Source organism: Centrocercus urophasianus, unplaced genomic scaffold (assembly GCF_019232065.1).
Source record: "Centrocercus urophasianus isolate 14NV4802_14NV808 unplaced genomic scaffold, USGS_Curo_1.0 seq_13, whole genome shotgun sequence".
NCBI classification, from domain to species: Eukaryota; Metazoa; Chordata; class Aves; order Galliformes; family Phasianidae; genus Centrocercus; species Centrocercus urophasianus.
In genome coordinates this window covers 33,428,348-33,450,589 of record NW_024884475.1, presented here as the reverse complement: position 1 = coordinate 33,450,589, position 22,242 = coordinate 33,428,348, and the positions used below count along the sequence as shown (strand labels likewise).

The 22,242-nt window shown below is 38.2% G+C and overlaps 1 protein-coding gene and 1 long non-coding RNA gene across 11 annotated transcripts in view; one reads left to right on the top strand and one right to left on the bottom strand.

The window, feature by feature from the left end:
* Positions 1 to 22,242, top strand: part of LOC122156667 — a 39,056-nt gene that overhangs the window by 1,991 nt on the left and 14,823 nt on the right. The window lies entirely within an intron of this gene.
* The window catches only part of ANK2 (ankyrin 2), a 307,168-nt gene continuing 293,223 nt past the window's right edge, over positions 8,298 to 22,242 (bottom strand). For 5 of the 10 annotated variants that reach the window (XM_042811616.1, XM_042811618.1, XM_042811617.1 and 2 more), the window contains 7 exons: positions 20,682 to 20,961; positions 18,696 to 18,960; positions 17,169 to 17,261; positions 16,638 to 16,721; positions 14,928 to 15,092; positions 12,901 to 13,083; positions 8,298 to 10,550 (listed from right to left, as the gene is read on the bottom strand). In XM_042811616.1, the coding sequence (XP_042667550.1) occupies positions 10,536 to 10,550; positions 12,901 to 13,083; positions 14,928 to 15,092; positions 16,638 to 16,721; positions 17,169 to 17,261; positions 18,696 to 18,960; positions 20,682 to 20,961 (1,085 nt within the window). In that variant the 3' untranslated portion in view covers positions 8,298 to 10,535. The remainder of the gene's footprint in view (positions 10,551 to 12,900; positions 13,084 to 14,927; positions 15,093 to 16,637; positions 16,722 to 17,168; positions 17,262 to 18,695; positions 18,961 to 20,681; positions 20,962 to 22,242) is intronic. The other 5 variants (XM_042811621.1, XM_042811623.1, XM_042811622.1 and 2 more) reach the window with 2 other exon arrangements.

The window sequence follows — 22,242 nt, the reverse complement described above, 5'->3', positions numbered from 1 at the left end:
ATTTTTTTATTTTATATTTTAATTTTTTTATTTTATATTTTAATTTTTTTATTTTATATTTTAATTTTTTTATTTTATATTTTAATTTTTTTATTTTATATTTTAATTTTTTTATTTTATATTTTTTATTTTTTTATTTTATATTTTTTATTTTTTATTTTTTATTTATTTTAAATATATTTATTTATTTATTTATTTATTTATTTATTTTGAGTTAGGGAACCAGGGCAGGAGGGAGAAGCCTTGCTCTGTGCAGGTCTATGGTATGATTTGAACTTCAGTTTTACTCTCCTTGTGAAAATTGCTTGTGAGTAAATTAATTTCTCACTCTAGATGCTTTAAGAATTCAGTAGGGCAATGCAAAGTGCTTTCTGAGTTTAATGAGGTTTTTTTGCTGGTTTATGGTTAGCTTATATCCACCAGGAATCCCAGATCCTCTCCTGCAAAGCTTGTGTCCAGCTAGTCGGTCCCTACTATGTACTGCTGGGGAAGGGTGAAGGGAGATGTTATTCCTGGCCAGGAGCAGGACTTTGCATTTCCATTTTTGGAGGTGCCTGTTGGCCCTCTTCTCTAGTTTGTTGAGGTCCCTCTGAATGGCAGCACAACTGTCTGAAATACTACTAGTCTTCCAGATTTCATATCATCTACAAGTTTGCTGATGATAGTTAGCAAAATGGCCCATCGTACAGATATCAGTGAAACTGTTATATAGTATTAACCCCTGGTGGACAGCACTAGTGACTGGTTTCTAGTTGGACTTCATATTGCTGATTGAATTGACAGGTTCAAAGGCTTGCAACTAGTTTTCTGTCTGACTCGCTGTTCATTTATCTACCTGATACTTCAGTTTTTAAATGAGAATGTTTCTCTTAACCCTAACTTAAAAGGAACATCTTCTATTGCCTTCTCCTCTTCCACTGAGCCAATATTCTTGCTGTAGAATGCTATCAGGCTAGTTAAGCCAGATTTCCCATTCCAAAATCTACACTGCCTATTTGCTGTCACTTTCTTGTCCTTCCTGTTTGGACTACTTGCTGCAGGATTACTTGCTCCAGCACCTTCCCAAGATGAAGCTAATTAGTACTTCCCCAGATCCCCTTCCTTGTCCTCCTTGAAAACAGCTGTGATGCTTGGTATTTCCCATTGCTCTGTGGCATCACTCCATCACCGTGGTCTCAAATATAAGCAGCTAATTCTTTGCAATTATTTTCCTGTTCTATTGGACTTGGTGATGGTACCCTTTGTGAAGGGCTTCATTACTGTAGAAAGTAAAAGTAGATGTCTGTGTAATACTTGAGTCTTGCTCTGAGCTCATGGATGAGAACAGAATTCTATCTGTTCACTGCTTAGCTTCCTGAGGAACAAGGTTAAGTGAATACCATCCATGTTCTACTCTGAGCACATCAATGGTTCTCAAGCCTAATTAATTTTTAATGATTGCTACTTAAAGAGGAGAGGGAGGGGAGGGAGACAAGAATTTTATTAGACCAGAATTCTTGGTAAGCACCTGCATTCCTATTGCTTTGTGCAACTCAAAACAGATTAGGAATAAAAAGCAGCTATCCTCAGTCACCAAAAATCATTTGAGCTAAAGAATGTCAGTAAAACAGTCAGAAGATGCATGTTATTAGAGCTGGTGCTTCTGTGCAAATGCAGAATGTTGTTTAAAAAGTGATAAAGAGTTTTCTCATTTGTTGTGGGCTATCTTCTTCCCATGGTTGTGGGAATAAATAAAGCAGTCGGTAGCCAGGTTTCCTCTGCTCAAGCTGGTCATCCTGTCTGTGATGAGACTGTTGGAGTAGCTTCACAACAAAGGCAAATCTGTGCACTCAAAGGGGGAAAAATAAGTCACATCCAGTAATGAAAAGGACACTGATTATCAGTTTCAATAAAATTGTCAGACAAAACTTTAAAAACCTTGGAAGGAACCTAAATACAGATATGCTAGAATGTAACTATTGTTCCACAATGTGGTTCAAACCTTCAAGGCTGCAGTCACTGCAGGGAGCCTGGCCTGATACAGAACCTGAAGTATACAGTGGGACTCGATCTGCTTGGGCCAGGCCTGTGCTTGAGAGATCAGACAAGTGTCTGATCTTTAAAACCTTTCCTGGGCTTAACCATCTAACGTGTAAATAGAAGGGCAAATACATTTCATTTTTTGATTTTAATCAAAATTTGGTTTTCTTGCTAATACTGGTGTTTGTAAAAATGGAGGTTCTTGATTGTGGCTATTCTGTTTAAAAGCTGATGATTTGCTGCACTCTAGTGGCTATTAAGAAGCAGTGTGCTGTCAGCTACTCTTAGCAAAGGGCCAATTCTGTCTGATTTCAGGATAGCTCAACTGACCTTTATAAACTTTATTTAATTTTTCCCATTTCTGGATGTAGCACGTAGGGCTCTCTGCAGGTGGTAATGTAAATCTTCTGACCAAAGAGCGCTGGCAGTGCTCTGCTCCTGCAATGGCTGCAACCTGTCAGCCAGCATCAAGAGGAAGATGCATTTTCCTCGCAAGCTCCTGATTCTTTTCACTGTGTTCAGTTTGCTGTGACATGATTCTACTGGCTGCTTTTTTTGTTGTTGTTGCTTGTTTACTTGTTTGGGCTTTGATTTTTTTTTGTTTTTTTTTTTTTTTGATGTTTTGTTTTATTTTGTTCTTGATTGCTCAGATCGACTGATTAGTGCAATCTCTAAAGGAAGCTTGGGTTAGATATTAGGGAAAAACTTCTCCAAAAGAGTGGTTAGGCACTGGCACAGGCAGCCAGGGAGGTGGTGAAGTCTTAATCACTGGAGGTATTCAAGAACCACAGAGATGCGGTGCTTAGGGACATGGGTAGTAGGCAGTATTGTTGGTAGGTGGATGGTTGGACGAGGTGATCTTGGGAATCTTTTCTAACCTTTGTGAGTGTATGATTGTAAGTTGTTGGTTTTTGCCTGTTGCTGTGTTGTATCTTGTTTGTTATTTTTTAATTTCTCATGCAAAATATAGGTAATTATACAAACAAATTGAGCTGGGACTGACTCCGTATATTTACATTATTTCAAAGAATAATTATTCCTTGAAAATTTTGGATCATATATTTCTTTGTATCTCTTTCTCTTCACATTTTACTTCTATTTGGAGAGTTCAGACACATCCTGCAGAGTAGGGAAGACTGGGTACAGCCTGTGTCTCTTGATATGAATGACAGAAGAAGAAAAAAAAATTGCTTGGTGCTGTGTCAAGCACATAACTGTGCTGACCTTCTGAAGCAGGGCTCTATGGTTATTGCATTTATTTCTACAGCATCTTTAAACAGGCCTTAACTAACAGACTGTGTCTAATCTGACTGGAGGGCAGATGTGCTGCTGGAACACAAAAAATAAGAAAAGGAGATGACATCTTGAATCTTTCCAGTGCTGTGGGTTTTTCCTGCCCTGAACGCCAGATACTGTTTTAGTTACTCAGGTTTTTGCTTCCATTCACTCTCTTCTCTCCTGTGCCAGTCAGTCAGTTCTCTCTGAGATATCCTTTGGCATGTCCTCTTCAAAAGCACTGCTACTGTCAGTGACATAATCCTGCTATTCTCTGTTTAACTGTCTAAAACTCAGAGGGGAAAGATTACTTCTTCCTCTTGTTCTGTCTTGAAGGGAAAATTTGAGCCAAGACCAAACCTTGGCCATCAGGTGTTGTTTTCCCCTCGGTCTTGGCTGAGCATCCATTGTCATCTCGGGTCAATGGAGATGTATTTACCCAGTTGTATGAAAGAAACAACTAAAAATGAAAATGCACCTGAAGTCTCTTCTAGGTTGAGCAAGAGGGAGGTATCATTTGGGACTTACATCTGCTGCTGTGAAGCACTGCTCTTGTGCTGGTAGCAGGACAATAGGCAGGCCTGGGGTATCTCTGTTACTCTAATCTTTCTTCTGTCAAATGCAGTGGCCAGGTAGTTTTAGCATAGCTTGAAACATGAATGAGCGTTTTTCTGTAATGTGGTGGTTGTTGTGTCCTCTTGTATTGAAGTTCATGCAGCAAGGCCCAGCCTGTTGCTGCCTAGAGCCCTGCTTGCTGCTCACCAGCAAGGCACCTTCCTTCTCCTCCTCTGTATAAAATGGCTGCAGAACTCAGCAGATGGGAGCAATGGCTTGCTATGTGTGGGTCTGATTTCTCTGCCAGAGAGAAAGTTGTATATTACTACTTAGCAGAGTTGGGATGCTAGGAAGGGGTTGTCAGCACCTTATAGCCCTCTTCCATTTAATTCATGTAAAACTATAGGCCCTGTCGCATCAACAAAACTAAGGGAAAGGATTAGTTTCTGCTCTCAGGTGCCTATTTCTGAGATGAGGAACAACTGGATGATGCAGTGGCTTAGAGGTAGGTATTGTCTTATACCATCAAGCAGCTAGGCAGCATCTAGTTTCTCAAAGATGCAGAGCTTGAAGGAGTTTCTGATAAAATTATCTTAATTGACACTTTGTGATACCTCCAAACATCCTTATTGGCTCTTTATCTCTTAGGCAGACAGAATGTGATACATTCTCAGAGAAGTCTGTATTTAATACAACAAGCATATTAGATCAGTAAAAGCTATTGTGGGGCAATGCAGTTGAGCTGCTTTTAAGCCCACCTTATGTTCTGACATACTGCAGTTGGTAGTAAATGCTGGTGTTTCAGTTTATTTGAATAGTATGCCATTTTTAGATTTCATACACAGTAATTACATGGAGTGTGGCAACAGCTCTGTTTGGGTTCACGTAATGATAACTGAGGTATTGATTTTGTCAGTAGAGAAATCAGCATAAGATTCCTCACTAAGAGTGTAAGACTGACCAAGAGAACAATTGATTTCATGGTGTGAAACTGAAAAGCATTTAGATGGACAGGGGTGTCAGTCATGGAACTCAAAAAGCTCATGGCTTCTTTAGACATTCAGTGACTTGGAAATGTGTTAATTCTAATGGAGTAAATGACGTCAGGTTGGTGGCTGTTGTGTGATGGTTATTTTATTCTATCTGGTTGTTGCTGTGCAAGTGTTTTTAGTTCAGTTCTAGGTACAGCTCTGGTCTTCCTAGCCCTGAAGCATGTATGCAGAGTGAATGATATTCTTAGTATCCTTGCAAAGGTTCAGGAATATATTCCAGAATAGGTTGTTTTACTCCCTATTTCTGTGGGGATGTCATTAAAACAAACAGTATTTGACAGTCTCTTTGGTATTAATTCCTCTTCCACTCATAGGAGGGGGAGGCAGAAGTGATGAGAAAAGCTGGTGTAGGTTGTGCCTGTTGCTCCCTTCACTGCCAAAAAGAAGGCAGCTTAGACCTCTGGAGACAAAACCAATCTGTGCAAGGGAGTGAAAAATGTGTGGATGTTTCTTTGGCCAAAAGTGAAACAAAGCAAACAAAAAAACCCAACCACCTCACAACAGCTTATCTGCTCTTCATTAGCTATTTTGAGACCTGTCAAAATGTTCTGGCTTAGGTTTCTTCACAAATGCTATTGTATATGTTCTGTGTTAACGTGTTTACAGCAATAGCAAAAACTGCTAGCTGGAAGGTAGGGTGATTACTTTGGAAAAGGCTGTCAGGTGGTGATACAGTTGAAGATGGTATTTGTGTTGATTCCCTGAGGGGAATAAGTTGTTCATTTAACTTGCTCACTGTTGAAGGCCTGAAATTATATACTATGGGGCGTCGAGTCTGTATTTTGTACTTGAAAGAGCTCACTATTTATGCTGTATGCTATGAGTTGTTAGCTGTATGTGTGTTCAGTTTTGCATGGCTCTTCTGGCTCATAGTAAAGGTGTGGGTTGTAGCTAACATAACTTCAAAAACACCCCAAAATCCTCTCTGTGAGCTCTACTTCCTTGTACGGGTGGCCAAGAAAGCCATCTTGGCTTGTATCGGGAATGGTGTGGTGAGCAGGACTAGGGAAGTAATTCTGTCCCTGTACTTGGCATTGGCAAAGCTTCACCTCAAGAACTGTGTTCAGTTCTGGGCTTCTGGGCGTCTCCGTACAGAAAAGGACACTGAGTTGCTGGAGCAGGTCCAAAGAAGGGCTTGGAGAACAAGGCTTGCGAAGGGTTTGGATCTCATGCCCTATGAGGAGAGACTGAAGGAACTGGGGCTGCTTAGTGTAGGGGAAAAGGAGGCTGAGGGGAGACCTTATTGCTCTCTTCCATTATCTGAAAGGTGCTTACAGCGAGAGCAGGGTTGGTCTCTTCTCACTGGTGACAGGATGAGTGGAAATGGCCTCAAGTTGCATTGGGGTAAGTTTAGGTTGGATATCAGGGAACACTTTTTACAGAAGAGGTTGTGAAGCACTGGAATAGGCTCCTCTGGGAGGTGGTTGATTCACCATCCCTGGATGTGTTTAAAAGCCATTTGGATGTGGTGCTCAGGGATATGATTTAGCAGAGGGTTGTTAGAATTAGGGTAGTATGGTTACATTGTGGTTGGATTCAATGATCTTTAAGGTCTTTTCTAACCTGAGTGATTCTATGATTCCATGTCAACTAAATATCACTGGGCAGATGCAGGGCATGCTATGTAAATATGAGTTTATCCTCATTTTGTTGATATGGTATACAACATAATCAGTATAAGGCAGCCATCATAGTTGGCACATTGCTCTGTGTTCTGTATGTTGTTACAACCAGTGGCAGCTTGCTCCAGGTTGATCAGAGGTGTTAAAATGTTCTACTTATGTATTTTAGGGTCTTAGATACAGTCCACTTTCAGGGCTTGCTGGGGAGTAGGAAATAACACAGGGGCTGTGCTAGTAGAGTTGATATTTTAAAGCTGGTTTGCAGAGCTTTACAATCTGACTAAAAAACTTGTTCTTTACAAAAATACTCCATTTTAAGGTAAATGGTAGATGCTGTATTTTTCTTTTACAGAAATGAAGTCTGCCCTATCTCTTAAAGAGGAGAGAGGGGAAATAAGTTATCCACATTGTTGATGCCACTCACCAGTTCATACAGGCACAAAGCTAGTCATTGGATTTGGTGACTTCTGTTTTCTTTTTTTTTAAACAAATGTGAACAGCTGTTTGCTTTCAGATATTATTTACCAGAAGTGGCCAGAATTGAAGTGGTTTCTACTTAAAAAGTGCTGATAGAGTGAAGCTAGAGCTGCTTGGGTGTAATTTTAAAAATATTTTAACAATACTGGCTTACCCCTGTTCCATGTCCCCACCACCACCTGTGCAGCCCCATGGTAACAAAATGATGCAGGACAGGACACAGAGCAGGGACCATTTGTGTTCACATGGACATGGAGTGGTGCACAGCTGTGGTCTGTGCTGAAGCCCACCTGTGTTCATGTGTAATGTCCCCACTGCCTTTACACTGCTTGTGCAACTGATATGTGGTCTAATAGGCAAATGTGGAAGAAATAAAGCTTTTTTTATCTGCTGCAGTTAGTGTATTTAATAGCCCTGCATGGAAAAATTCATTTTCACCTCTTGAAACAATGGTGTAACTCTAGTGCTTGTCTTTTTGATCTCAAGCTAATGTCCTGCTGCTGCAATGGAGTAAGTGTTGTGGTGGGTTTGGTTTTGTTTTTTTTGGCAGGAGGGGGTGGGAGCAGTACTGTGTTTTTGTAGTTTCTCTTGGTTGTTTGGGTTTTTTTTTTTTTTGTTTTGTTTTGTTTTTTTTTTTTATACTGTTTCACAGGGGAAAGAAAGGGGGGAAAAAAAAAGTGGGGGAAAAAAATCAGGACAAAAGCCTGTGGATTAGGCACGTAACTAGAATTGTGAGCCTTTAAGGGCATGTACAGAAACTGCTTACACAGATGATGTTTCTGGTGTGAGAGACTGTCAGTAGGAGAACTGAGCTTAGCTGGTTTTTGGGGAACCATGCAGGCAGAATGTAAGTAAATGAATAGCAGGCACAGTGCTGCCCTAGAGTGGGCTCCTGTGCTGCAGGGATCAGCTGCAAGCATGGAAATTAGTACAGATTTATAATGCTGTCTACCTTTCCTTTGCTTGAGAGAGACTCTTGTGAGTAGTATAGAATACTTGTGGCTATTGGAAAAGTAACCGGCTATAATATAGCTTGCATTTGAAGGAAAATCTTGCATAGCTCTTGGAAAAGAGTTAATGATTTAAAAAAAATAAATAAATGAAAAACAGCACAACATGTGTCTGACTGTTAATAGGGACTTTTACTTACTCATTGCTGAACAGCATAATTTAAAAGATCATAAAGATCTGGGTACAGAGGAATTATAATTATGATAGTTCATTTAAGGTACCTAAATATGTATATGCTGGTCCTTTTGTGGTGCATTGGCAGTAAAAGAGAATGAGCCATTGTTGCTACATTTAACACTTGTACATTTTTATTTAGTTAAATCAGCCATTGTACACATTGCAGCTATGTATTGTTAGTGTTGTATTTTTTTTTTTTTTTTAATTTTTAACTAATACATGCCCTCATAGATATATTCAATTAGTGTTATCACCATGGGAACAAGATGCTGATTCATCAACTTAAAATTCACTTCTTCTCACAGTATTCAAGTTCTTTGATAACACAGCAAAAAAATCAAAATAAGAGGTGAATAACCATTATGTTGTTACACAGAACATCATCTGCACCGCAAATAACACAACAGAAATGCATTTCTTTAGAGCCCCATTCTTGAAGATCATCCTGTGCTTTGACAATAAGAAAGCCATCGATGTATCATGAAATGTTTCATCAAGGGTCTCATTCATTTTGGCTGCCAAAACACTTTTTTTTTTTTTTTCTGCCTGCCTGCCAAAAAAAAGTGTTAGCATGGCACCTCAGGTTGCTTTGTCTGCAGGAAGCCTCAGCTCCCAAGATGTGCTCATGCTTTTGGCATCGGAACTTCAATGAGAAGTGCCCTTCCTTATTCTGAGCACTGAGTGAGTCACAAACCCAAACCATAATCATAGAAGGCCAGGTAAGCTTGGAAAAAGCATTATTCTTAAGGGAGAGTATTTGTTTTTAATCTGTTCTTGAGTATGCTATTAAAAAAAAAATCAAATAGCTGTTCAAAAACCTTTAGTGTGTTTGCAGGTGTAATATATTCTAAAATGCTGCAGAGTGCTCACCTTTAAATGTTAAGGTATAGAATACCAAATATGGCAGGTCTTTGTTCCCTTTTTTAAAGTAAAAGTGCATGCATGCTATCGTGATTTTTTCAGAGGGTAGATTTAGAAATATATATTATATATAGATAGGTAACAAAATATGAACAGAAACTGGCTTTCGAGGATAGTGAGCACTTTCTCTTTAAAAAACATTTGAAAGATAAAAACTGCTCGCTCAGTGCTTGGAGGGCTAGAGTAGGTTGACACAATTACAGGAGGTTTGGTTTTGACCTTCAAATGCCACATGCATGTATCTGATAAGAGGCAGTCTTGATTAAAACATGGTGAATTAATTATTCTTTTCATATAGTGTAAGTCTTTCTCCCATAGTTATCTACAGTGCAGTGGCCAGTAGGACAATGTGGTTTGCTAAAGCAGTGATGAAAACAGGAAACTACTGTAGTTATAATTGTTTAATACACCCTGCCACATGTCCAGATCTAAAAGATTTTAATACCGTATGCAAATGTGCCATAGATATAGCTGCTAGCAAGTTGGTTACCTAATTGGATATTTTTAATTACTTTTTTTCTTTTCTGGAAATCTTGAAGTGGCTGTCCAAAGGTCTTAAAAGTATCGATGGCCACCATCAGCTCTTCATGAGAACAGCTGAATTTCCAGGTTTTTAGCCTGACTCTTAGAGCCTTTAACTATAATAATAGATCCCTAAACTGGAAGTCTTATGGATGCAGTAGATCTGCAGTGCTTCCTCCTCAGTCAGTGTTCGCAGTTGATCATGTCAATGTTACTTTTTCCATTGTTCACCAGTGTCAACAAACCTTGTAATCCACGACACTAATAGTATTCGTAGGCAGTGTGTTTTCTGCAGTCTCATAAGTAAGTCCAAATACTCTTGCTATATACAGTTTACATATTAACTCCCTTTTTTCATGGTGCCTGTACATAGTCACTTGAAGAGGCCTGTAGATGAAGTTGGCTTGACAAATGCAGTTTTGTGAAGCTAGTGCAGAAGCAAAGGACCGGCAACAAGTGGCGATGCTGACAAGGTCCCAGTACAGCACAAAGACGACAATTCGGTGGATAAATCATCCCAAATGAAGGATGCTATCTTTGGTCACAAATTAGCTTACAGGGTAAAAAATAACAAAAACCCAAAATCAAATACAGGGGAGAAAATGAATTCACTGCATCTGCACAAGTAGAAATGGCAGTGTCTTCCAGTGATTACGTAGGTCATAATGTCTACACCTAGAAAAGATGAATGCTGTGTACTGGATGGACATATTGTTGTTGAGGGGTGACAGCTTCTTATTTTGCATCTTGTTTCCAATCCTCTTTGCAGAAGTGTCTAAGAAGCTGCTGAAGGTCATGCTGGAGGTCATCCTGTGGTAGTGCTTCTGGTGTGTCATCCAGCTCTTCTATGTGAACATGTTTTCCATACCGATCCTTCATCACAGTCCTCTTCTGTGTGCTGGCTTTACTTAGTGTTGTCCTGAAGAGAGAGAACGAGAAAGCATTCGTAGCCCGTAGTTTCTGAAGGCTTTAAAACATGCTCCCCTACAGCTGGAGGCTTAGGGGTTTTTTGCTGTTGTTTAAAAGTGAAATCGGAGTAATTGTAACTGGCAATTTAAACTAAGGTCAGATGTTCTTTATTCATTCTGAATAGAACACACACCACAGCTTTAACTGGCTTTCATAATGTAAGCAGCTCATGTCTTCATGCTTATTAAGCATACAGTTGTAGATGCTCAGCAAAAATGTTCTGTAGTACAGGGATATGCAACACAAGACATTCACACAGGACGTCCCTCCTTGCTGTATTTAACGTCAACTTACAAAGTTGTCCTATACTTAAAGCTCCTTCATGGTATTTTCAGCTTCTTAAGCTAACAATTTCTTGAATGCATGCAAGTCTTCCTTAAGTCAATAAAACTGTATTTGTGGCAATCTAGTGACTTACACTCTTTTCACTGTTTATTCTCTTACCCCATTAGAAATAGCTTTGCTCTGCTAGCCAGAACCATAAATGTCACTGAGCCTCTTCCAGATCTAGGCAAATGCATGTCTCTGTTAGCCTTTACCAAAAGCCTGCTTTCTGATCAGAGTCCTTGAGAGAGGACCATGGGAAGCCATATACTCTTGCCAAGCCACCACATCCTTTTTTTTTTTTACTGAGCACTTTCAACTATTTGCAAGGCCTTCCTAGTGCACACTTCCCTTCCTGTAACACAGTGTTAGTAGTAACGTTTAGTAGCTTCGCAAACAAATAGTCACGTGCTGTCAGTGGCTTCACTTCAGGCACACTTAAATTTGCTTACGTTCAGAGTGAGTTTGTTAATTTTTTTCTGGTAGCAGTTCACTGCCATGCCAAGCCAAACCTTTTAATAATTGATCCATCCTCTTTCATGATCTCCTTTTCTACTAACGCAGGGAGTTGGATTTTAATTTGGTTGCCTGTATAGCTCAAAGCCTCAAATTAAAACATAAACTTCCAATTAAAACATAGACAGAAAGCTAGGACAGAAAGTAATTGTTCTTCATGCTTGAGTACCTCATACAATCAAAGCTGAATGGTGAACTCCTTACAACTTTTCCTCTGTACAGATTGGAAACAATTTCTTATGTAGGATAGTTTCACACTTTTGAGAGTTTTACTGAAGTATGTCTTAGAATTTTTTTTTTTTTTTTTTTTCAAGTTTGAAAATGTTCAAATCAGGGCCTTGGAGCACTACATCATCTGCTTACAACAACTGATACAGCAACCCTTTCCTGTTGCAGGAAATATTCATGCTTTTATACGCTTTCTGCCTGTCAGTCTGAGCTGCCTGCTCTGAGAGCTAGCAATAAATAGACAGGCATGCACAGAAATAGATGGGAGATACTTCTGAAATGGAAGAAACAGGGAATTGAGTTTGGCAAGGTGTTTCAGCAAGTATCTTGAAGCAACTTCACTATCCTGGGTAGCTCCGTAGCTCCTGTTTGGATTTGGAGCTCTGGGTAGGAAGTGTAAGTAGAATTTCCTGATCTCATTTTATAATTGGCTTTTTTTTTTTTTTTTTTTTTTAACCTTGGTAACTTCAAAAACTAAATGAGTTGGATTTTTGGGTAGTCTCAAGAAGCTGTAAAAAGAAAAGGAACTCACAACTTAGCTCCTGAAGCTTGCACGTGTTACACTAACTGAAAACCATCATCTAAGATGAAACTTCACCTACAAATGAATCTTCATTTACATACTACATGGTCAGTTCTTACTAATACTTCACAGAAAATAAAATAAAAAATTAGAAAGGCAGCATTTTTATTTCCTTTTGGCTGGATGTGGGTTTTCCTTTGTTCTGGGCATAACAGCTTTTGGCTCTTGCCATCTTCCTGCACTTTTCTATTACTGAAATGTTTAACCTGATCAGAAGTACAAAAAAAAGCTGCTAATTAGCTTGGTAGCAATTTCTTCATGGACAAAAGAAGTAGTAGCTGTGATACAGCAGTTTATCTGGAGAGTAGAATTAACAGCGTTGATTACCAAAATCAGCAACGTAAGGGGTAATGTGTGAATGAACTTAAAGCTTGAAGAGTAACCACACAAAACTTTTCCATCAACTTAAATCCTCCATGGATTGCTTTCATTTTTTATTTTTCCAGGAATCTTAATGTTTCACAGTTAATTCTGTAATTGTAGACTCCACCCGTAAATACATAATCTTTTAAATAAAAGCTTTTCATAACATGGTCAAGTGTAACAACCGAGGTTTGTACTTAGTGGTTGAGTTTGATACTGCACCACCAAAACTTTCAGTGAAATAATCTGGCCTGGTTTAATAGTTACATGAGAAAGGTATTCTTACCTCTTCAAAGTCCTCTTTGGCTGACGGAAGATCAGTAGCTAAGCTCGCATCCCCCAGGTGTTTCTCCATTCTCTCTCCTTGCACTACAGTAGTCTTTATGACTTTGCTGACCTTGCGGCCTTCCACTGGCTCAGACTGGAAATTGGAGGCACTGGGCAAAACACCAGGTTCAGACAAAGTCACCTGGAAGGTTAGAAAATTGATCAGGTTGGATATGATTTACATAACAGATACTAGCTAGCTAAGCTTTTAGTTCTTCTACCATTGTTTCTTAATCGTTGCATAGAGAACAAGAAATGTTTTACTTTCTACATTACCAGTGTACATTTTTATCACCTTTTTGATAACTCTGGAAAAGATGTTATAAATATGTACCTGTTCAGGCAGCAGGAATAGCCCTGAATAATTTGTTCTATTGGGAAATTTTATACTAACAGGGTAAAAACCTCCTGCTGGAACCTGTACTAGGTTAAGGGTGCCTTCTGCCACACCACAGGCTGCCATACTGGCTTGTTTGTTCCAAGGTGAGTGGAATAACACCAATTAACAAGTGGGCCTCCTGCTGCCAATCCTTGCTGTATTCACTCAGGTAGTATTGGTATCAGTCCGTATCATAAAGTTACCATAATCTTCTGAGAGATGACCAACACTTATATAAACCAAGGAACTCGTAGGAGCATAGACTGGAATTTCAGAATACCAGATGGAAGTGAAAAATATGATTGTTTGGCAAAATATAAATTTAGTTTATATCCACAGGATAAGGAGTAGTTCTATAGTATGCTAAGCTAACTAAAATAAATTACTTTTTCTGTTACCTTAGTCCTAAGGAATTACTAATTCCTAGGGAATTAATGACGATGATTAACTCTGGTGAAAGAGAACACTGATCACATTCTTAGCTTTTCTAATGATCATTTGTTAAATGTTGCTTTTAGCTGCAGTACTACTGAAATCAACCCCTGTTATTTGCTCCTGCCACTCTGTTGCTGCCTTAACTGTGCTAGTGTGTCTACAGGGCTGCATGGCAATCTAAAGCAGGAGAAAATAAGCTGAGAACCTTTTCAGGTTGTTTTTTTGTTTTTTTTTTTCCAACTACCTGGCCTTGAAACAGTTTGCATAAAAGTAACCCTTCTGTTTAGCAAAACAAAAATCTTCGGAGCAAAGAATGTATCAGTAACTTAAACCTAATGCAATGGTATAGTCATAGGGCTAACTTAGTTGCAGAAATTTGGAGAATATCAGCTCATTTAACTTCAGTATTCACTAATTTCCTTATTAGAGTAAGAGACATAATAGCAAATATTTTCCATTTATCTATGTGTCAACTTAGTACAAAACTGCTTTCTTTGAGATTAGTATTTCACATAAATTATAGAATTTCTATCTTGACTTGTTTTCAAAGAAAGCTGTCCCCTTCCTCCATCCTTTTCTTTTTTTTTGGAGGCATTTTCATCTGCAAGAGAACTTCTCAAAATCATCCAGAACTGAATTGTTATTGCCACTCTGAACCTGTGTCCAGAGGAGAGCCACAAAAATGATCACACTGATGGAACTCCCTTACTAGAACAGGCTGAGAGAGCTGGGACTGTTCAGCTTGGAGAAGTAGGCAGCTCTGGGGAGACCTGAGAGCAGCCTTTCAGTAGCTGAAGGGGCTGTAAGAAAGAAGGGGACAAACTCTTTGGCAGAATCTGTGGTGGCAGGACAAAGTGAAATAGCTTCAAACTAAAAGAGGGAAGGTTTAGACTGGATATGAGGAAGAAATGTTTTACAGTGAGGGTGGTGAGGCAGTGGCACAGGTTGCTCATAAGGGTGGTGGACTCCCTGTTCAAGGTCAGGCTGGAGGGGCTCTGAGTACTTGATGGAGTTGTAAGTGTCCCTGTTCATTATAAGGCAGTTGGACTAGAGGATCTTTAAAAGACCCTTCCAATGCAAATGATTCAATGATACTAAATGATACTAATGATACGTGTGCTCTTACAAGGTTTACTGCACTTTTGTACCACGATAAGCAAAGTAGATCTCACCTCTGACTGCTCACTGTCACTCTTCAGCACAACTCGTTTTACAACTTTGGAATAGCCATCTCCTTCTTCAACCGTGACAGGTTTTTGAGGTGTTCCTTGCATAATGATGTCTTCTTTTTCAGTGCCATCTGGAGAAACATATCGCCGGATGATCTTTCTAGTTACCTGAAGTAAAGAAATAGAGCTTTGTCCCAAAAGAGTTAACAGCGATAGATAATTTATTCTTATTCTCTAAGTAGCAAGCTCTAGTCAAAAGGCATTTTTTTCCTTAAATTCCATAAATTTACTTCACAAGTGAATTGAAGATACAAATACACTTACAACAACACATATTAGAATGACTTGCTAAAACTATAGCATCTCAGAACATTGTCTGCAAATTGCACAACTGCTAAAAGCCATTTTCAAACTGTTTTGTTTGTTTAGCATCTTCAAAGCAAAGAATGTATCAGTAACTTAAACCTAATGCATTGGTATAGTCACTTTCAGAAGTATCTTAACACCAATAAAATGGCTTCTGTAACTAAGAGCTTAGCTATCAAGTACTGTATCAAGAACTATAGAGTGACTTGGTCATTGCAGTGATAATTCAATCCTAGTACCAACTGCTGCTCTGCACTAGTGATCTACAATTAACCTGCTTAAGTGACCTAATCTGACGCTTAAGCTTTCTAGGTGTTGTCAAACCACACAAAGAGGAGCAGAAAAGAAAAACAGGGTTGCAGATGAGATAAATCTCTCAGGAGGGCATCTATGCATCTTTAGCTGGACATTCTCATATTTTCCCCACCCCTTTTGATGAGATGGCACTAAGCAGTTACATCTTGCTCTATCCAACAGCTTATTTGAAATGAAGGTCGATCAGATTGTTTGTGTAAGAGGTGAAGGTAGTACTTGCCCAGACTCAGCCAGATGTAGCCAAAAGAATAAAGTCAAAGTATACTCACCTAAGCCTGGAAATATTTGTCTGAGGGAAGAGGGAATGTAGCAGGTTGTTTTATTTTAAAATTATTTCAAACAGCCTATAGAGAGATACTGTCCAGCTGAGTGTCTATGATATTTTATTAGGAAACAGCAGAGAAGTTTGCCATGTCCTACACCAATTGTCTAAGCACTGAACTGTTAGGTAAAGCAAGGAGTATAGAAATTCCTATTCCATTTTCATTCTGTTCAAAATTAAATTTTATAAGCAAGCTCTGAAAATACTTATGAGGCAATCACACAAATCATTTATGGCACAGAGAACAGAGAAAAGTTTAACTGTATGTACAGCTACACAATTAGGAAACTCTGGGCACAGCTGAGTACAAATTTCAAGGGGCTGAAGTCTGTGTTTAGGTGATTTGTGGTTCTAGCCTTCCATTAGTTTCATTAATATGGGTATACTTATGCTCTTAGATAAAATTGTTTGGTTCTGTTGTTGTTGCAGTAGTTTGTTTTATTAGAAAACTTTTTCTCATAAATTGAGGTCTATATGGATTTAAGTGAGAAAATAAAGTACATCAAGTTATGAATTATAAAACACAATGATCTTGTAAACCAGAATAAATCCTCATATTTTGGAATCTCTCGTGAACAGAACTCCTGTCGTACTTTTTGCTTAATTTATAAAAATGATGTACCTTCACAGAAGAAATTTGGGGATATATGTGAATTTATCATCATTTTATAGGACAGTAAGAAGGTAGCAAGGGGTGTAACTGATAATACCTTCTTTACCACTGTGTGGCCGTGTTCATCTGTGTATTGTTCTTCTGTGACTGTTTCTGGTGGCATTTCAGGCATACTATCGGCCTGTATGACAAAGAACAAATTTTCATGAAGCAGTGCCTTAATGCAGGTAATTTTTTCAAATAAGCAACTTTAAAATCAGTTAGAATTCAAAAATTTAGAAATATTAGAATTTGTTATTCTGCAAATAAGTATCTAAAAACATGCAAAGAAAAGCTGTACCGCAACAGGCAAATACGTGTTAGTTGATGGTGTGGATTGGGCTGAATAAAGACTTTGTCCTCCTGCTGAAGTGTTTAATGGCATTTAGAGTTGTGTTAGAAAAGGTATTGCTATGATCCTCTTTTCTTGAAAAGGTATTAGAATTATTTATCTAATGATCATGCATTATTCAGGAGCGTTCCAGCTTCAGTTGCAATACCAGTCAAGTGGTTGTGTCAGCATCACTCCTAAAGGTGTTACCCTGGCCTTAGTCACCACTGGCTTATGCAGTCATTCCACACTTAGTACCTGAATAATCACCCGGCGACGAACGACTCTGGTAGTTACCATCTCGTCCTCATCTGAGCTGGTTTCCAGCTCACCTAACTCCTCTGCTAACTCCTATTGGAAGCATGGAAACAGTGCTCTGTTGTATGCAGCATTAACAGTGTTTATAGGCTCTGTCTTGTTTTAATCTAAAATCATCTTCTCAAAATGTTTGCTTTTAGGATTTTGGCCTCTTAACTGTCTTTAACCTATGAAACATTTACACAGGAACTGGAGGGAAGCTTTGCCACTTAACTGTAAGTTAGCTATTCATTAGCATATTGAAAAGAAGGTATGGTACTAATGGTAAGATGCTCTTAGTAGTCTTGGTGCTCTTAAGGTTGCCAGAGACAAACCTGAAATATGTCACATGATGTGGCTGAGTTGAACTAGACTGTGTTACTACCACCATCTCTGCAATTCATGTGTATTGCATACAGATTCTGTATTGCACAGAAAATCATATGAAAACCTCTTAATCCTTCATCCTTAGAAGTGCATAGCACAGTATATAGACAGTAAGACTAAACAGTATTAAATATAAGACAGTATAATACATCAACAGTTCTGGCACCAGAGAGATCCAAGAAAAATTAGTTGCAAGTGTCCTGCACAGGAAAGAATTCAATATTTAAATGAAGAGATGAAAAGAGAAAGAGAAGAAATACTCGGAAAGCATAAAAAATAAAAAGCATAAGTGAGAGAATAAATAAGGTGCAAGAGGCAGTGTAGACTGGGGGGAGATGGAGATTACGATAGTGAATAAGTAGTATGTTATAGTTGAGGGCAGCCTTTCCTGCAGATACCTGAAGCTGACAAATAATATAATTTCTCCACTGAAAGCCATGCAGATGCTCTCCTTTATTCCCCTTGGACTTCTCCTAACCAAATGTGCAAGAATGTGCCTTCTTCTGCCGCAGACAGACCTACCTCAGATACTTCTTGTTTTTATCTTCCATCCTTTGTCTCTCTTTTTACTGCTTGTGGGCTATATAAACAGCAAGGTCTTTTCTTCCAGTACATCTTTAATCTTCTCTAATGCACATCCTGCTGTCATATTTTTTTCATCTCACTAAGTTTACAATTCTTTCAATGACTTTCTTCACAATGCTCTTGTCTTTCTTAAGCTTTTAACGTAACTTTATCTTGTTACATATATTTTTCAGCTTTAACTTCTACGTGGTCTGTGTCTGCACGTCTTACAAGCACCATGTAATTCTTTCTCACATGCGTGGCATAAATGCCACACACCAAAGGACAGGTAGGGGAAGCAAAATCTGAATTACAGTTCAGATTTCAGGATTTTGGTTTTGCTTTTGTTTTCAAACCTCTATACAAAGGATTTAAATGATTAAAATGTTCTCATAACCAGCGAGGAAAGGGAAACAGCTCATTTGCAGACAGATTAATTAGGCTGTCTGTAACTGTCTGTAAATATTCCCATCCTATGGAATGAACCAGACATAAAACTTGTGCTTCTGTGTCAAATGAGGAAAAGTTGGTATTTACCTTTTCTAAAGATTCCTCCTCATAGCCACTTCCAAGCTTTTCTGGTTGTTCATCAATTGACTCCACTATCACTAGACTAGTTCTCCTTGGAGGGAGGTCATCCTGATGGAGATGGAGCTCTTCAGGCTCTTGGATGATGGGAGAACCACCTCTCTGAGCAGATGATGAGGGTTGTGGGGATGTTTTTTCTCTCCCTTCCTTTGTTGCACTGAAGTGTGCAGATGTATCACTTGCTGCTGTCTGCTCTGTTCCTGGAGTTGTGACACTGCAAATGAAAGGTTCGAGGAAAATAACTGCAATGCAGTCCTTTCCAACTTCCATAAATGAACATATATGCACTGATTAAATACTGTTATGCTATCTAGCAAAGACTAGAAATAACAGATACACCTTGGCAGTAAATACAGATGCATATATTAAAACATCATGTACATGCAGTAATTTTCTGCTGCATGTAGGTGAATTGTGTCTTCAGATGTTAATTTAATCAATGTAATTGAGCTTTATCACAAAATCTTTGTCCAACTCTGCTGCCAGGGTGACCCCACTTTTAATTTATGCAGGCTATGCAAATATTAACTGTTCCACTGCCTAGAATCATGTTTTGAGGCTGACTTTCTTATCATGTACAATGCTAAAAGAAAAATTATCTTAGTTATCTATCTATCTATATATCTATGTTATATCTTAGTCCAGATTCCCTTTTCCATCACCATAACTCATGACTAAATAACAGTAACAATAGCAGTGACAGAATAACTTGCATGTGTTATGTCTTGTTTTTTTCCTGGTACAAGTTGGGCTTCAACAATCTATTGTAAGCCCCTCAACTGCTGCTCTCCAAAAATGTGTGTTCTGAAGAAAGAAAAGATTTCATTGCAGTACAAGTTAAACAGTATCGATCCCCATTTATTGGGCTAAATGTTGTATTGCAAAATACTTTTTCTAACAAAAGCTTTCTGTACTTAAAAAGCTGTTTCTTGTAAGCTGTTTATATCTAGCCCTTTTTTTTTCTTGTAGTTTAAACTAGACATGAAGTTTAGAAATTTTCCTGTCATTGCTACTTTCATTTTAGTGTTGGTAATATTGTCTCAAAATATTTTATCTTGGAAATAAGAGTAGCTTTCTGTACATTCAGAACAAGGATTCCTTAAATACAAATAAATAGACAAAATACACAAATAATATTTCTATCAGCTGTTAGTATTTGCAGTGAAGTCTTCTCTAGCTTTTCTACAATCTGTGATAGCTGCTATCCATATCAAAGCTAACTGCTTTTAGGAAAATCACTTTGGAAGGAAATCTTTCATTTTGCTAGCCCACGAACACCTGAGTCAACCCTGTAGTGTTATCACTGTGAACACAAGATTAGTAACAGTGGGAAGAAAGAAACTTTTTCAGGTTCCTTTCCAAATGAAACCAACTTCACTGACAAAGCTGATTCAGGATTGAAAGCCATGTTACACAGGTCATCTAAGTCTATTATGTGTTGTTCCTTTAAGTACTTTTGCCTTGTCTATGTAAAGCCCTCCTTCTGTTCCTTTAGCCATCTGAGATTTGCAGTTTGGCTTTTAATCTAGTTGTTATTATGTAATTAGGAACTTTTTAATTAATGATCATGTTAGCTAAATTTTTGCCTCAACTGAAAAACATCCTGAAGTTGAAGAAAGGATTCTCTAATATTATTTACCTGCCATCTAACATGAAAAATACTCTTTGTTAGGGAAAAAGTTTGAAGTACCTCTTTTCTTTCAATGCATTGAACTAGCTTATTTCTTCATAATCAATGCAAAGGACCAACTTTCTCTCCCAGTCCTGAAGGCTTCTTTCACATGATCAAAAATGGAAACTTACAGAAGAAACTTCTGAACTTGTGAGCAAAACTGAAGGAAAATTCTACTGAATCCAAATGTTAAAATCTACATATCACACAGAGAAGAGAGAATGCATTCTACATAAGATTCACCGTCATCTTTCAACACTTACAAATATTCATGTTGTGAAGATGTTGTTTCTACCACACTGTGGGGTTTCCCTGAGAATTCAGCTTCCACTTGTTCTTTGTGTGTTTGCCTTAGGAGCTCAGCCATTGTTAGCTCTGCCTCACTCCTAGGAGTACTGTCCTGAAAAGGAGAATAACTGACAGATACATCTTCCTCAGAAACAATGGGAGGGTGTTCCATTGGGTCACTGTCTTTAGACATTCTGTGGCGTTCTTCCGGCTTATGTCTTGAACTGTACAGTTCTTCTTGCAGTACGGAAAACCCTTTAAAAAAAGAAATGAGAAATGTCATTACAAGTCTCTTTAGAGTACAGAAAGTCATTCTAATTCTCCATGTGCATTTAAAATCTGTGAAACAACCAAATGACCTGAAAATTTTAGAAGTTTTAAGTGGCAGAGAGTATAACCTCTCTAAGCAGGAGAAGGATCACTGGATTACCATTGGAATTACCCAGTGCTGAATCTTCACAGTAACAGGCAAAATAGAATCTACACAGAAATTTATCTACACCATTCAATCTCAGGCACTTTGAAGTGTGGGAGATTTGCAACAGCTTTTTCTCCCACAGACTGAAAGAGGTTTTAGTGACTGTTTTTTTTACCCATCCTTCATGTAGCTGTTTACAGGAAAACAAACAAACAAAAAAACTTACAGAAGTTCTTAGCTTGTATAGCTGCAAAAATAATTACTTTGCAAGTCTGAGGGGGAAAAAGTGCATACGGTGCAAAGTGCAAGGACTAGCTAAATGAATGTTTCAAAGCACATTTAAAATTAAAAAAAAAACATTCTCTAATCCTGCAGAAGTAGTAAAATAACATGTTCATTTGTATCTAGCAGACAACTGACACACACTCGTTTGTTAGCGTCTGAGCTCTTGTTTTTCTTCACTAGCCACGATCACTAGGAACCAACTGAAGTCCAAAGAATAGCTTGGTGGAAAGTATAGCTATCTGTACAGAATTTAAGAAGGTATGGAGGTTAACATTTTTAAACTAACAAGTTGTTATAGTTGAATGCTAAATACAGCAAATATGAGCTATTCTTACATCATCTACATAAAGATGGAATGTGTGCAGCTGTCTAATACTTTCCTGAGCTACTGGTTTAATACTAAGTTAAGGGTGCAAAAGTATCACTTGAAAACAGAGGATTTTTCTTCATGCAATTTTAAGATGTTTCTTTAGTGTATTGATTTAAATGGAACTTGTAAACTCAAGTATTCCAACAGCGTTGTAGCAGAATTACAAACAATATGTTGCATATCTCCTTTTTACAAAGATTTCACCAAGATTAATGCAACCTTCTTAACTTCTAAGAGAGCAACTGTATAGGCAAAAAATAAACTGGACCCAAGTATTTGCAGTACTTTCTGATGACATTCTCTTATTTTCCTTATACGAATCAGCTGATGCAGAGATTTTATACCCAGTGAAATAGTGACTTGTGTGATGTCACGCTTCCATTCACACACACTGTGATTTCAAAATTAGATTCTAGTGCTCAGTCACAACAGTGAACAGATTATTCTAGTCAGACATCTCAGA